This window comes from Myotis brandtii, unplaced genomic scaffold (genome assembly GCF_000412655.1).
Source record: "Myotis brandtii unplaced genomic scaffold, ASM41265v1 scaffold191, whole genome shotgun sequence".
Lineage (NCBI taxonomy): Eukaryota > Metazoa > Chordata > Mammalia > Chiroptera > Vespertilionidae > Myotis > Myotis brandtii.
In genome coordinates, this window is record NW_005357115.1 from 1,334,653 (window position 1) to 1,351,205 (window position 16,553).

At 39.2% G+C, this 16,553-nt stretch overlaps 1 protein-coding gene across 1 annotated transcript in view; it reads right to left on the bottom strand.

The window, feature by feature from the left end:
• Window positions 1-10,052, bottom strand: part of SOS1 (son of sevenless homolog 1 (Drosophila)) — a 93,351-nt gene extending 83,299 nt beyond the window's left edge. The window contains exon 1 of the mRNA XM_014538433.1: window positions 9,996-10,052. Within this exon, the coding sequence (XP_014393919.1) occupies window positions 9,996-10,046 (51 nt within the window). The 5' untranslated portion in view covers window positions 10,047-10,052. The remainder of the gene's footprint in view (window positions 1-9,995) is intronic.
• Between the last annotated feature and the right edge of the window lie 6,501 nt (window positions 10,053-16,553).

A 16,553-nucleotide genomic window follows, 5' to 3' on the forward strand; every position in this document is an offset into this window, starting at 1 on the left:
ATAAATGGTACCCAAAGACATTTAATAGATCAAATGATCCCTATTATTCAAGATTATGCAGAATAGGTTTCCCTGCCAAACCTTATGACAGCCTTCTGAAGCCATCCATAGCTGATATTCACTGAGGTTGTGTGTGTGCACTCACAATTAAAATTAACATTAGAATTGGGTTTAAACTAGGTGTGAGTTTTCCCTTTTTTTCCATTTTTTAAAAATATTATTTTATTGACATAGAAAACTTCATATACTTCTTTAAATGCAATTACTTTAGTTAATTTAAGTAAAATAAATGCAAAAAATTCACTAAAGAATTAATGATAGCCATGAATAAGAATTCATATGATCATGACAGTATTTCTTTGAAGATATAATCATGATCTTCAACAAAGGTGCCACCGATTGAATTTTAAACTTTCCTTAAGGACTGACTGCTTCTATTTTGACAGTTCGTCTCTAGTAATTTCTAAGATTCAGAAGCAACTTTGTTGGCTAGTATTGCCAGATTTTGTGGAATCTGAAAAAGCAAAAGGATTAGGTCTAAATCAATTCCTAGCTCTTTGATATATGAATCCTCTAAGTGTATTCAGAATCCCTTGGGTAAACTGCCAGAATAAACTATGTTGAATTCTGATGAATCTTTAATAGCCTTTTCTAGCTAATGGCTCTCTGAAGAATTAGAAAGGCTTCTAGATTGTATTTTGTCATATCTTGGGCCCAGATCTGCTTTTATTTATAACTAGAGGCCCAGTGCACAAAAATTATATATGAATCCTCTAAGTGTATTCAGAATCCCTTGGGTAAACTGCCAGAATAAACTATGTTGAATTCTGATGAATCTTTAATAGCCTTTTCTAGCTAATGGCTCTCTGAAGAATTAGAAAGGCTTCTAGATTGTATTTTGTCATATCTTGGGCCCAGATCTGCTTTTATTTATAACTAGAGGCCCAGTGCACAAAAATTTGTGCACTCGGGGGGGCGGGGGAGGGGGGGTCCCCCAGCCCGGCCTGTGCCCTCTCGCAGTCTGGGACCCCTCAGGAGATAACGACCTGCTGGCTTAGGCCTGCTCCCGGGTGGCAGAGGGCAGGCCCAATCCCTAAGTGCAGCCCCTGGTCAGGCTCAGAGCAGGGCCGATTGGGGAGTTGGGGCGCCGCCCCGTCATGCACAGAGCAGGGCGGATCGGGAGGTTGCAATGCCACCCTCAGTCACGCTCAGGGTAGGGCCGATTGGGGGGTTGGGGCACCGCCCCCTGTCACACACAGAGCAGGGCCGATCAGGGGATTGAGGAGCTCCCCCCTGTCACTCACAGAGTAGGGCCGATAGGGGAGCTGGGGCTCCCCACTGGGGTGCCTGGCCAGTCTGGGTGAGGGGCTGAGGGCTGTTTTCAGCTGGTCACACACTCTTCAGGGTGTGGGTCCCCACTGGGGTGCCTGGCCAGTCTGGGTGAGGGGCTGAGGGCTGTTTTCAGCTGGTCACACACTCTTCAGGGTGTGGGTCCCCACTGGGGTGCCTGGCCAGTCTGGGTGAGGGGCTGAGGGCTGTTTTCAGCTGGTCACACACTCTTCAGGGTGTGGGTCCCCACTGGGGTGCCTGGCCAGTCTGGGTGAGGGGCTGAGGGCTGTTTTCAGCTGGTCACACACTCTTCAGGGTGTGGGTCCCCACTGGGGTGCCTGGCCAGTCTGGGTGAGGGGCTGAGGGCTGTTTTCAGCTGGTCACACACTCTTCAGGGTGTGGGTCCCCACTGGGGTGCCTGGCCAGTCTGGGTGAGGGGCTGAGGGCTGTTTTCAGCTGGTCACACACTCTTCAGGGTGTGGGTCCCCACTGGGGTGCCTGGCCAGTCTGGGTGAGGGGCTGAGGGCTGTTTTCCGGCTGGCGAGTGAATGAAGCTTCCAACCGCTCCTTGTTTTCTTTTTTTTATTTTTTTTATTCTGGGCCAGCTTTAGCTCTGAGGCCTCGCTGCTGAAAACATGGATACAATGTTTCGGTCCAGCTGGGTTTCAGTCCGGCTGTTTTCTGGGGTTTTGTTTACCTTCTTATTTGCAACATAGTATATAGCTGCTTAGAGTTGCAGACGAGAGGCCGGCAAGTGAGGCGGGGAACTTTGGAGTCTGCAGCAAGCAAGCCTCGTGCTCGCTTCAGTGCCTGGCTGCCAGCTGCCATCTTGGCTGACAGTTAATTTGCATATACTCACTGATTAGCCAATGAAAAGGGTAGCAGTCGTACGCTAATTACCATGTTTCTCTTTTATTAGTGTAGATTATAACAGGAGAATTTGAAATAAAACTGGTATTCTCAAAACCTTTACAATCATAAATAACAAAGATTTGTATTGTTAAATCTCTCAGTATTATGACTGTTTAATCAATGTTTGATGTTTTAGATGCTTATTTCTTCTCATTCTGAGTTTCATTTAAAAATCAAAGTAGAAATCCTTTGCCAAAAAAATTTTAAAGACAAAAATAAAACAAGTTAAAGAGCTTAAATCTTTTCCATAAATAAAATGGACTAAAATATTTGTTCATTTCTTGGGGCCTATTACTCTTTAGGTCCACGTATATAACGTATGCAAAAATCTTTTTTTTCCCCCTGAGCTCCTCTTATTTGCTGGGGACACAAAAATGAATGAGGACATGGCATCTGCCCTTCAAGATTTCAGCTCACAGAGGAGCTAGGCATATAAACAATGACTTCGCACAATATGATGAGGATAAAATGAAGTTAATATTTAAGGTACAGTGATGACCAAAAAAAAGAATAACCTAGCTGTTGATATGTGAGAAGTATCAGAAGCCTTCACAAGTAAAACATTCTTGAACTGGAGAATAAAGGATAAATAAGATTCAACAGGCAGTAGATAAGGAAGCAGGGTTTTTAGTAAAAAAGACATAGAGGCCAAGACAAAATGATGTGCTGGGGAAACTGCAAGAACTGGACCGAAGAGTACCTGTGAGGAAAGCTAAGACTATAAAGGGCGGGCTTGTATGTCATGCCAAGGAGGTGGAAAGTGATCAGGAAAGCAGAAAATAATTGAAGACTTTTAAACCAACCACTGACATAACTAGATTTGTATGCTGAAGAATCTCTCTTTGCTATGAACCATTCATATTCAAGCCTTAGTTTAGTTTAGTCTAAGTCTCTTTCCTTATACTTATCAATGGCAGAGGGGGATAAGAATATGAAAAAAAGAAAAAAATTTCCCCTCAGTTGGGACTCATTCAAAAAATATTTATTGAATGTCTACTGTGTACAAGATGCTATTCTAAATGTCAGAGATCCAGTAGTATACAAGATATACAAAGTCCTGGCTCTCATTGAGCTTATATTTTAATACAAAGAGGGCTCCAGCTATTTGGTTTTATTTTAAAAAAATAATAATCTCATTTTAAACCTCAATCTACTGAAATGAGACATAAGTATAAGGGAGAAAGCAGTGCTCCCAACTTCTGCTTTAGGTTGGAGGGGTGGTGGCAAATTCAAACCCTGTGAACCCTGTAGTGTTTTGTGTGTTTTTTTAATCTTCACCTGAGAATATTTTTTTCTATTGATCTTTAGAAAGAGAGTGAAAGGGAGAGAGGGGGAGAGACAGAGAAAAAAATATTGATGTGAGATACAATCAACTGGTTGCTTCCCACACATTCCCTGACAGGGATGGGGATCGAACCTGCAACCAAGGTATGTGCCCTTGACTGGGAATCAAACCCAGGATCCTTCACTCTGTGGGCTGATGCTCTAACCACTGAGACAAACCAGCAAGGGCCCTGTGGTGTTCTCTATTGGCAGCCAGGAAGTTGGCCACAACGATCTAGTTCTTTGTAGATGTGTACTGGAGAATTTAGAAAAGATGGGGTTCTGATAGGCTACAAAGGGAGTAGTTTCCATAGGATTATAAAGGATTTGATTCAGGGTGGAGAGTTTGTTAATGGGGATGATACTGGAGTTGCCAGTACTGACTGGGGACCATTTGCAGATGAAAATTTTAAACTTAGGCACTTAGCTCGAGGACTATTTTCAATGGCAAACAGGCCCCAGTACAAATGGCTGTCAATTCTTCATCACCCGCTCCAAGTGTGATTGGCTGGATGGAAAGCATGTGCTGCTTAGAAAAAATCACTGATGGAGTTCTAGTGTTGAGAATGTCCCCACAGGCCCCAACAATAAACTTAAGCTGCCTGTGGTGACCTCACAGTGTGGGGAGAAATAGTCCAGAGCAAGACTGAATCAGACGTCCTTGTCTCTGCCATTGTAGGCCTGCCCTTGCTCTGGGTGATGCTCTTAAGTAAAATAATCTGGAATGGCCCCTATCTGAGTCCCTGCTTGCTACTGCCCTGTTTGATCAAGAGACCTTGGAAATATCACAGATTCATAACCCAAGATTTTCTGTTTTTCAACTGTAAATAGTTTTTTGTTTTGGTGAGGCATTGTGGGGGGCAGTGGGAGGGGTGGCAAAAGGGAAACTACAGATGTAACTAAAGTACATCTAAGTTTTTCTAGGAATTGAATATACTACTTACACACAATTAATGAATGTCTTGTGTAAACACATCACTGGTGGTTAATCCAAAAATATTATCTCTCCTCTAATAGAGCCAGGTCTGTATCCTACCTATACTTCATTATAACTACCATGTCATCTGTTCATTTCACTCCTTGCCTACTACCTTGCACTCTTTCCCAGAATCCACAGAACCTAACTAACTACATTAGTATAATTCAGAGAAAAAAGCGTTCTATTCATGGAGTACTTATGAAATGAATGAATGAATCACACTGTTAAGTTCCATATAATATTAGAAATAACTTTGAATTAAACATGCTTTGTAGGGTGGATTGAGAATCTAATCACTGTTTATAATACTGCCTAAGAGAGAGCGTTTCAAACCCCAAGTAATTCATAAACTAACTTTTGAACCTCAAGTCTTTATTAAGTGGGAATAGGCAATATGCCTAGATAATAATTTAAGTTCTTCTTCTTAAAATAACTTTTTACAGTCTCATTGAAGCTTGACATTTAAACTTTCCCAATACAAACCTATTAAATAATCCTAAAATTTAACAGAATTAAGAGAAATGCAAAATAAAGGAACAATGAGATATTATTTTACTCTGATCAGACTAGCAAAAATTAAAATGATCAATAACACCTATTGTTGACAGCAAAGCTAGAAAAAGGTTATTCTATTACCTTGCTAGTAGAAATGCTAACTGATAACAGACTTTTAAAAAAGTAATCCAGCCCTGGCCAGTGTGGCTCAATGGTTGGAATGTCTTTCTATATACTGAAAGGTGGCGGGTTTGATTTCTGGTCAGGGCACACAGGTTTCTGGTCCAACCCCCAGTCTGGCTGTATACTACTATTAAAATTAAAAATAAATATACCCTATGGCCCAGCAACCACATCTTGGGAATTTATGCTATAGAAATAAAAGATACACATACAAAGATTTTATTGCACCACTGTTCATAGTGATAAAAATTTAAAAATAATGTAAATGTCCATCAGTAAGGGAATGTTTAAATAAATTATGGAATATTATTATTGTAGGCTAAATTGTATTCCCTAAATTTTCATATGTTGAAGTCCTAATTCCCAGTACTTCAGAATGTGACTATATTTGGAGATTGTGTCTTTAAAGAGGTAATTAAAATGAGGTCATTAGGGTAGGCCCTAATCTATATAACTGCTGTTCTTATAAGAAGAGGAAATTTGGACACACATATACACAGAGGGAAGACTATAGGAAGGAGTTAACGATCTACAAAACAAGAAAAGAGGCCTCAGAAAAAAAATCAAACTTGCCAACACCTTGAACTTGAACCTGTAGCCTCCATTATTGTAATAAAATAAATTTCTGTTGTTTAAGCTTCCCAGTGTGTGGTTCTTTATTATTGCAGCCCTGGCAAACTAACACGACTATGTAACCATTAAAAAGAATAAAGTAAGCCCTGGCTGGGTAGCTCAGTTGGTTTGAGCATTGTCCCGAAACACCAAGGTTGCGGGACTGATCCCTGGTCAGGGCACATACAAGAGTCAACCAATTAATGTATAAATAAGTAGAACAACAAATCTCTCTCTCTCTCAAAAAAAAAAAAAAAAAAGAATTAATTAGGGCTTGCCATTTGACAGATTTCCACAAGGTATTTTGAGTAAGACAGAACAAACAATTTGAAGTACAGGGAATGATCAAAACACATACGTGTGTGTGTGTTTATAATGTATTACAGATAAACATTTGTACATGAACATGACAACATGGAGAGAAATATGGAGTAATATAACCTAGGTTATTAACACGGGTTACAAGGTCCTGACAAGTCAGGAGTGGGGATGGAAGGAAGGAAAGAAAAAAAGAATAAAACCAACCACCCCCCCCCAAAAAAAACTCTTCTGAAAATAATTGTCATATTTATGCACGTTAGTAACATTTCATGTATATGTGTATATATGTAATTTTTAAATGTAATTAAAATTTTTCATTTAATTTTCATTCAAATAAAATATTTCATAACTGCTTTTTTGTTGTGTGTACATTAGCCATGGGAATGGCAATATCCAAAGTCCTTTCCCACAGAAAGTTACTACACACATCAAATTCCAAACATGTATCAAGTGCCAAGTTCATATCATCTTTCATTTGTTTTGCTCTAAAAACAATACATATGACCTTCCTAAACAAATTTTTTATTACTTTCTGTGATAACACCAATAAAACAAAGAACTGACTCAGAAAAGAATGTTGTTGTTTTTTAGTTCTTCTTCAAGCATGTTCCTTTTTAAAAAAAAAATGGTTTTATTTATTTCAGAGAGGAAGGGAGAGGTAGAGATAGAAACATCAATGATTGGCTGCCTCCTGATCAATCCCGCAACCGGGCACATGCCTTGACCTGGAATCGAACCGTGACCTCCTGGCTCATGGGTCAACGCTCAACCACTGAGCCATGCTGGCCAGGTATCTTCTTAATCTTCACACTCAAGAGTCTTCCAACTGTGGCAGAAATCCATTATCAGTGATGCCCCAACATAGGTAGGAGGGTTTTATAAAATTTCCATGTTCCTTCTCCCCCTACTTGCCCACTCCCCCGTGTTCCTATCCATCCTTTATTTTTTTTTAAGATAGTGACCTTGTCCTGCTGGACCTGGTGTCCTCATGTCTTCATGGGCCTTTTACTTAATGGTTTTGTTTTTGTTTTATTGATTTCAGGGAGAGGACAGGAGGAGGGGAGAGAGAAAGAAACATCAATGATGAGAGAGAATCATTGATCAGCTGCCCCCTACTGGGGATCTAGCCCACAGCCCAGGCATATACCCTGACCAAGAATCCAACCGTGACCTCCTGGTTCATGGGTTGCTGCTCAACCACTTAGCCACACCAGCGGGGCCATCCTATCCTATTAAGTTTCAATCCCATTCTAAACGGTATCTTTAAAGCTAGAACAGAAATTCCTAATACATGTGTTGCCATTATCTTTCTTTGGCAGTTTTCCTATAAATTCCAAAAGGTGGCAGTTTGTAACTTGAATGTCTTTCTAATAAGGTTCATCAATTGACTGCCTATACCTCTAAGCATTAGATTCTAAAATCTAGTGAATCAAAGGCATAAAAGTTCAAATTCAAACTTCTCCAAATAGATCAGGTTCCTTGATATGTGATCACTAACAGTAAATTAATTTACTAAATGAACTAAATAGATTTCTCCATATTTATACTTTTATTTCTAGAAGGTAAAATGGTCATTGTCATCTGTGAATTCCACTTTATCAATTTTCATACTTTCTGAGTAAAAGAGGCTATATCCCAAAAATGATACATGAACACATGCATGCGTCCAACAGATATTGTGCTAGATACTAAGGATATAAGATAGATATAGTCTCTGCCCTCTCAGACCTTAAAAATACAGGAGGGGAATAAGACATTAACCCCAAAAATGACTACATAAAAAGAAACAGAGCAGTAAAGAGGTTAAATGTGGCCTGAGCTGGCTGAATTCAAATCTCAATCCTTTCAATTACCAGGGTGTAACCCTGAGCAAATTAATTAATCCTTCTGATAATAATTATGTACCAGTACACAGTGTTTACTTAATATCAGCTGTAGTTATGCTGTTGTTCTTATTAGAGGAATCTGTAAGGCTATATAAGTGAGGCTAAGTTAACCTAGTAGTTCTGGAAAGGAAGGCTAAAGCAGAAATCTGATGGGTGAGTAGAATTTAGGTGAAAAGTAGGATGGGAAAATGAGAGGGATAATATTCTAGGTAAAGGAAACAGCATGTATAGACATGAAGGGGATAAAAAAGAAGGTTGGGTAGGGCCCAGATCACTGGCCAGATGTTCCAGATACAGATGCATTTACTAAGATGAGGAATACTGTAAGAACAGACTTTTTAGTAAGCAGGGAGGGGAACAAGGAGATTATGACTTTAGTTCTGAATTTCATTATACTTGCGATATCTTTGAGACATGAAATTAGCAAGCAATCACTTTAATATATGGAAACAAATCCGGAATCCAATTTTAATAATTTTTATTATATAATGCAAAATAGCAGGAAGTGATTACATATTACATCACTGTAAAATAAAAATGTCACAAGAAATCAAAGAAATGCACCCCCCCAGATATCCCTAATATCCAGCAGAAATGAAAGATATTTTAATGCTTTGAATGCCCTCAATCCATCAATTCCATGATGATAGACAGTAAGGTTACAAGGGGTATAAGTGCAAATTAGGAATGTTAGAAGTGACTTTCCCCTATTTCCCACTATTCTAGAACATGGCTGGATGTCCCTGGCAAAGAAAGGTGTCTATTGACTCCTGGGCTCAGCTGTGATAAATACATTCTTCAAAGGGAAGCTCTAAAATAATAGTCACATCTATGAAAAGCATACCTTGCACAAATGGTTAGGTATAGAGATCATTTCAATGCAAGAAAAGAAAACAATGCCACAGAATGATGGATTTGCTTCACCTTTCCTGATAACTGGCATTAATTAGTATTTCTTAAGTATCACATGCTTATATTTCATAAAATATTTCCTTATATAGAATCAGTATATCTTAATTTTTTAAATATTAAGTACTAGAGGCCCGGTGCACAAAATTTGTGCACTCGGTGGGGGGGGGGGCGTCCCTCAGCCTGGCCTTCGCCCATTTGCAGTCCAGGACCCCTTGGGGGATGTCCACCTGTTGACTTAGGCCCATCCCCCGAGGGCTCCCTGGCTACCAGAAGGATGTCTGACAACCCCGGCCCCAGTGGGGTCCGGGGTTGCCGCCTGGCCTGCACCTGGGCCCTCCTGCCCTCCGATGCCATGGGGATCCTGGGCGCAGGCCAGCCGGCAACCCCAGCCCCCAGGGGGTCTGGGGTTGCTGCCTGGTCTGCTCCAGGGCCCTCCAGCCCTCTGATTGCCATGGCCTGCCCCCCAGCCCTCACGCCTCTGATTGCCACCATTGCTCGACACAGGCCAGCTGGCAACCCCAGCCCCTGGGGTCGGGTTTGCTGCCCGGCTTTCCAATGGCGATCACCTGCTAGGGGGTGGGGAAAGGCGGCCTTTGCCCACCCCCTAGCTCTTGCCTGCCGCCTGGGTTGCGGATCACCATTCTGCAGTCCTTCCCCTTTCGCCTCCCATCATTGGGCGTATGCAAATTAGCCGCCATCTTTGTTGGTGGTTAACCGCCATCTTAGTTGGCAGTTGATTTGCATAAGGATATGCTGATTAGCCAATGGGAAGGGTAGCGGTCGTACGCTAATTACCATTTTTCTCTTTTATTAGTGTAGATTGCTAACATGGCAAGAACAGTAGAGCTGTCAAATGATAAAGTCTTGTCAGCAAAAAAAAAATTATTAAGTCTTATGATTCATTACTTCACATTTTTCAGCTCCCAAAACAAATCCACAGATCTTGATACTAACTTTAAAAAGGCCTGCTATTTTCTTGGAGTCTGCCAACGGAGTAAATAGGAGTTGTAGTCGGAAGACCTGTCTTGGAGGTCTGACTTTACCTGTATGATCTTAGGCAGGTCATTAAATCTCCTAAATCTCATGTTTTTCATTGAAAATAGCAATATAACCATCTCCAGAGGCTAGTGTGAAGATCCAATGAAATCATATACCTGAAAGGACTTTAAATGGTAGAATGCTAAATAATTAAGTGTAGTCACTATTCACATTACCACATACAGTGAGGTACAAACTGTAACAGCTGAACATAAAAAATATGAAGATTATATGTACTTGGATTCATCAATCTGATAAATTTATCTTTAAAGATATGCCAACAAAACCCAATTTATCCTACTTTGCATTATATAATCCCATATATAAGTGGCTCTTTGCCTAAAATATGCATAACAATGACCTGAAAAGCTTTTTTTTTTTTTTTGCCTTCTGAGCCCTAGAGATTCTGATTCAATATGCCTGGGTGAATCCAATAAACATGCTTCTTTTTAAAAATTATAGTAAAATATACAAAATGTACCATTTAACCAAGTCTACAACTTAGTGGCATTAAGTACATTCACAGTGTTGTGCAACATCACCACTATACATCTCCAGAACATTTTCATCATCACAGACTGAAATTCTGTACCCATTAAGCAATAACTTCACATTACCACCTTTCCCCAGTCCATGGTAACTACTGTTCTACTTTCTGTCTCTATGAATTTGACTATTCTGGGTACTTCAAGTAAGTGGAAGCATACAACATCTGTCCTTTGTCTGGTTTCTTTCTCTTAGCAAAATGTTTCCAAGGTTCATCCATGTTGCAGCATATATCAGGTTTCATTCCTTTTTTAAAAACAGATAATTCCTCATAATCTTAAAAAAAAAAAGGCATCTACAATATAAAGGGAAAACATCAACTATGTTTGCTATTTGCAGTTGACGTAATCCTGTATATAGAAAAATAAATACCAAAGAATCTACAGGAAAGTTACCACAGCTAGTAAATTAATTCAGCAAAATTGCAAGACAAAACCAATACATAAAAAACAGTTGTGTTTCTGCACACCTGCAATGCACAATCTGAAAATTATGAATGTAATTCCATTAGCAACTAAAAGAAGTATAACATCTAAAGGCATAATATACCTAGGGCCCTATTCCGCTTGTCCAGGAATTTTCCTAGCTTTTACTATGCTATAACGCAATTATAATAAAGAATGTTCAGGGGGAAAAAATAAATACCTAGGAATAGATTTAATCAAGGAACTGACTTTTAGCCTGAAAACTACAAAACACTGCTAAAACAACAACAACAAAAAACTAAGAGAAGACCTAAATAAATGGAAAGACTTCCTGTATTCATGGCTAGGAAGACAATATTATCAATACTACCAAAACAATCTACAGATCCAATGCAATTCCTATCAAAATTGTTATAACCCTTTTTTCTGCAGAAATGAAAATGCCAGTCCTCAAGTTTATATGGAATTGCAAGGGGCCCTAAATAGCCAAAACAATAATAAAGAAGATACTTCCTAATTTCAAAACTTAATATACAATGCTACAGTAATCAGTGTGGAACTGTCATAAACACAGACATATAGACAAATAGAACAGAATTAAGAGTCCAGAAATAAATCTATGCAGCTATGATAAACTGATTTTTTACAAAAGTGCCAAGTCTATCCAATGGATAAAGATTAATCCCTTCAACAAATGGTGCTGGGATAACTGAATTTCCACATGCAAAAAAAAGAGAGAGAGAGAGAGAGAAAGAAATTGGACACCTAACTCAGACCAAATACAAAATTTAACCTAAAATGGACTAATAACCTAAATATAAAAGCTAAAACCATGAACTTCTTAGAAGAAAACCTATGGGTAAATCATCATGGTCTTGGATTTGGCAATGGATTCTTAGTATGACACCAAAAGTACAAGCGATGAAAGAAAACAGTTAAATTGAACTTTATGAAAATTAAAAGCTTTTGCGCACAGGACATTATCAATATACTGAAAGACAACTTTTTAGTTGGTTTTGAATGGGAGAGTATATTTATAAAATCATATATCCAATAAGCGTTTAATATCAAGAATATACTATAATGATCTCCTAAAATTCAACAACAAAAATACAAAAAAGCTAATTTAAAAATGGGAAATAAACATGAATAGACATTTCTCCAGAGAAGATATACAAATGGAAAAGAAGCACATGAGTAATTATTAGGAAAAAACAAACACAAACCAAAAGCACAATGAGACATCATTTCACAGCAATTAGGATGACAATTTAAAAAACAAAACAAAAACAAGTGTAGGTGAGGATTTAGAGAAACTGAAACCTTTGTGCATTGCTGGTAGGAATGTAGAATGGTGCGGCTGCCATGGAAAACAGTATGGCAGTTCCTCTAAAAGCTAAACATAGCATTACCAAATGACCCAGCAATTCTACTTTTAGCTATATACCCAAAATAATTGAAAACAGAGACTTAAACAGATACTTATATACCAATATTCATTGTAGCATTATTCTCAATAGCCAAAAGATAGAAACAACTCAACAGATAGATAAACAAATGTGGTATATATGTACAATGAAATATTATTTAGACTTAAAAAGGGATGGAATTCTAATACGTCACAACGTGAATGAACCTTAAAGACATTATGCTAAGTGAAATAAGTCAGAGACAAAAGGACAAACATTGTATGATTCCACTTATATGAAATATATAGAATAGGCATATTCATAGAGACAGAAAATAGATTAGAGGTTGGCAGGGGCTGGATGAGGGGGAAGTGGAGAGTTATTGCTTAATATGTACAGAGTTTCTGTTTGGGGTGATGGTTGCACAACACTGTGAATGTAGTTACTGGCACTGAATTAATACTTAAAATGGCTAAAATGGCTAATTTTATGTAAAATATACTGTATATTTTTAGCACAAAAAAATTAAAAGAAAAAGCTATTCAATATATGTACAAAAATCAGAATCCTACCCAAGCTTTTACACATGTGTTTATTAGTAAGTGCAATGCATTACAAATTATTGTCCATACACAGAAATCAATTAATGTGCAAATGGTTTAGATTATAAGTAAAATAGAAAATGGGACTTGTCTATATAGAAAGGAAAAACTTTGTTTCAGCAATTATAAAAGAGTAACTGGAATTTAAGTTAGCTTATTACAAAAAGTCTGTTAATTAAAAATAACTTTTAAAAAATCTCAACTTGTTTTATTATTTATTTTTAACACTGAACCAAAGTATACGAGAATTGATCCCATTTGCAATTTGGATGCTTTAATACCCATGAGCAGATTACAATATTTTTTATCAGCAGATATAAGTTTCATAAAAATAGCAATTATATTTTTTAAATTGTATAGCCATAATGCTTACTATATAATAAGTGCTTAACAAATTTAGTGAATAAAACAAAATCAGTCAAAATTACCAGGAAAGTAGCATTAACGAAACTCTTCCAAAATCATCTCCCTGTTATAGTTTAAAAATCTTTAAAAATAATATCTGAGTAACTCAGGGGCCATAATACCAAAAAAACTTTAAATTACTTATTTTCTCCAATGCATACCCATCCTCAACTCCAATGGAAGGTTACCAGAATTAGGCTTTATGAAAATTTCTTTTACTGATTTGTTTCGCTTGCTCTGAGGTAGCCCAACCTGAAATAGAAAGTCAACAAGCAGTCATCTTTATGGCTGGATGGTTGGACTACTCCAGATACTGCTGAAGTGCCTAAAGTATTCCTGATACACTAGTTCATATAGGAATAACATGGGTATCATTTGCATTGTTTTATTTTATCTTTATTGCTTTGCTTGTGGTTTTGTACAAAGGTTTAATTATAAATAAACTTCAATATGAAATGCAAACTTTGATAACCAGATTGTGTACTATTAGTATCAATAATTAACTTTTGACCATTAGAACTTACTCTAACATATGTTTGGGGTTTTTTTTAAGCATAAAGGGTTTGGGGGGGAACAAATTACCCACTTTGAATGGATAATTTCAATTATCCTGAATCAGGCAATTTATAGCCAGAAATGACCCTGGCTGGCTATGAGAATGAGCCTCTCAGATCTCTGACCACAGGGAACATAACTGACTGAGGGCCCCAGCTGGTGCACTCTGAAATCCATCACTGTGTTTGGGTCATGCTTCTCACTAGCTGCTCCCAGTCAATGGCTGAGCACAGCAGGCATACATACTAAGACAAGCCTAATCTGGGAGTTGAGGAATTCCTGTGATAGGCAACTTTCACTCAAGGACTTCCTGAGGCTTGGTGAACTTTTCTTAGAACTGCACAGCAGTGTTAGACACTTTCACCCAAAGTTCCTTCCTTCCTCACCTCTCTCCTTCACTTATAGTCAGACTTGCATCAGAGTCTGACAACTCTCCTGACCTCCATCCTCATTTTCTCTCACAAGCAGTTCTAATAAATTTCTTGCATGCTTGATCCCATCTTGGCATCTGCTTGTCCTTTGAAGCATTATACTTTAAAAGAAAAATCTAGCCATTTTAAATGAATCACTGCTAAAATATACATCATTTGCTTCCCTGTTTGCTAAAATAAAATACAGTGAGCATGACAATTCGAATGCCTTTTGACTAGTGAAGACTTCAACCCACCTAACTCCAGACATTAGTATTCTTGAGGGGATAAACTCAGAACCTCATGCAATTTAACAAATATGTACTGAGCACCTGCTATACATGAGAAATATGTTAAGCATTCTAGGGAATACAAAGGTAAGTAGGAATCTATTCTTGCCCTCAGGTAACTCCCAATATAGAGGAAGAGAGAAACCACAGATACAAACAAATTTTAAAGGGCAGACTGTCATTAAGTGCTAAAATTGAGGAATAGAGTACTAAGGAAATTAAGAGGTTCATTTACTTAAGGGATGGACTTGTAGTAGAAAGTCTTTGTAGAGGAAATGACATTTGAAATGTACTTTGAAAGATATCCTCGGAACTTTCAGTATACCTGCCTCTAATGACTAAGGACCAAGGACAGTCCAACACAGATGCCTTCCATGCTTGCCATATTCGGCTACCCCCAAAGTGTAAATCTGTCCGATCACAATTCTCTCACAAACTCTCTTTCCCAGAGTACTAATGGTTTCTTAGTTCCCCTCCAAGTGTGCTCTGCTCCCAGTATTCCCTTTTTCATCACCATTAAAACATAAGACTTCTAAACCAGAAACCTGGGAATCAGCTTTAACTCCTCTCTCACTACCCTGTCATTCAATCATCAATCTACCCCCAATTCTAAAATCTGTCCACTTTTCTTTATCCTACAGCTATTGCCCTAGTCAAGACCACCATTATCTTTTCTGTGAATTGCTGCAAAAGTCTCCTACCTGGCCTTCTTGCCAGCAGTTCTGCTGCCAGTGAATCTATGCTCTACAGAGCAAACAGTGACCCTTCAAAATTCATATCTAGTTGTCAGTACCCTGCTTAAAACCCTTCGGTGGTTCTCCACTACACACAAGACAAAATGCAATAATCTGGTTGATAAGATGTGGCCCCACACTCCAGATTCCAGCTACACAGGACTCCTAAAATTTTGAGCTCCTCTTGAACTCCAAGGCACCACAAATCCTTGGAAAACACTTCCTCCTCATCCTCACCTGGCTAATTCCCACTTCTACTTAAAATGTCATTTCCAGCCCAGTCGGTGCTGCTCAGTGATTGAGTGGCAACCTATGAACCGGAGGACACGGTTCGAAACCTAGGCACATGCCTGAGTGCAGGCTTGATCCCCACCCAGTAAGGGGCATGCAGGAGGCAGCTGATAGATGATTCTCTCTCATCACTGATGTTTCTATCTCTCTCTCCCTCTCCCTTCCTCTCTAAAACCATCCTATATAATAAAAGGGTAATATGCAAATTGAGCCTAACTGCAGAGGCAGGATGACCGGGAACGACGGGTCGCTAGTATGCGCACTGACCACCAGGGGTCAGACGCTCAACACAGGAGCTGCCCCCTGGTGGACAGTGTGCTTCCACAGGAGGAGCACTGCTCAGCCAGAAGCCGGTTCATGGCTGGCCAACGCAGCGGTGGTGGCGGGAGCCTCTCCTGCCTCCGCAGCAGCGCTAAGGATGTCCGATTAACGGCTTAGGCCTAAGCCGTTAATCGGACATCCCCTGAGGGCTCCCGGGCTGCCAGAGGGATGTCTGACTGCCAGCTTAGGCCCGATCCCCCAGGGAGTGAGCCTAAGCCGCACGTAGACATCCCCAGAGGGGTCCCAGACTGCAGGAGGATGCAGGCGGGTCTGAGGGACCCCCCCCCGACTGAGTGCACAAATTTTCATGCACCAGGCCTCTAGTGTGTGTGTGTGTGTGTGTGTGTGTGTGTGTGTGTGTGTATACATATGTATATACACACACACACTAAGTGGCCAGATTATTATGACCGGCCAGATTATTATGACCACCCCATCAGTACAATGAAGTGAATTAGTTATGCAAATAATAATAATAATAAAACCTTGAGAGTATTTGCTTAGGAAGTTTTCAATATTCAGTATTTTTGGAAGTGTCAATGAAGTACTGATGGGGTGGTCATAATAATCTGGCC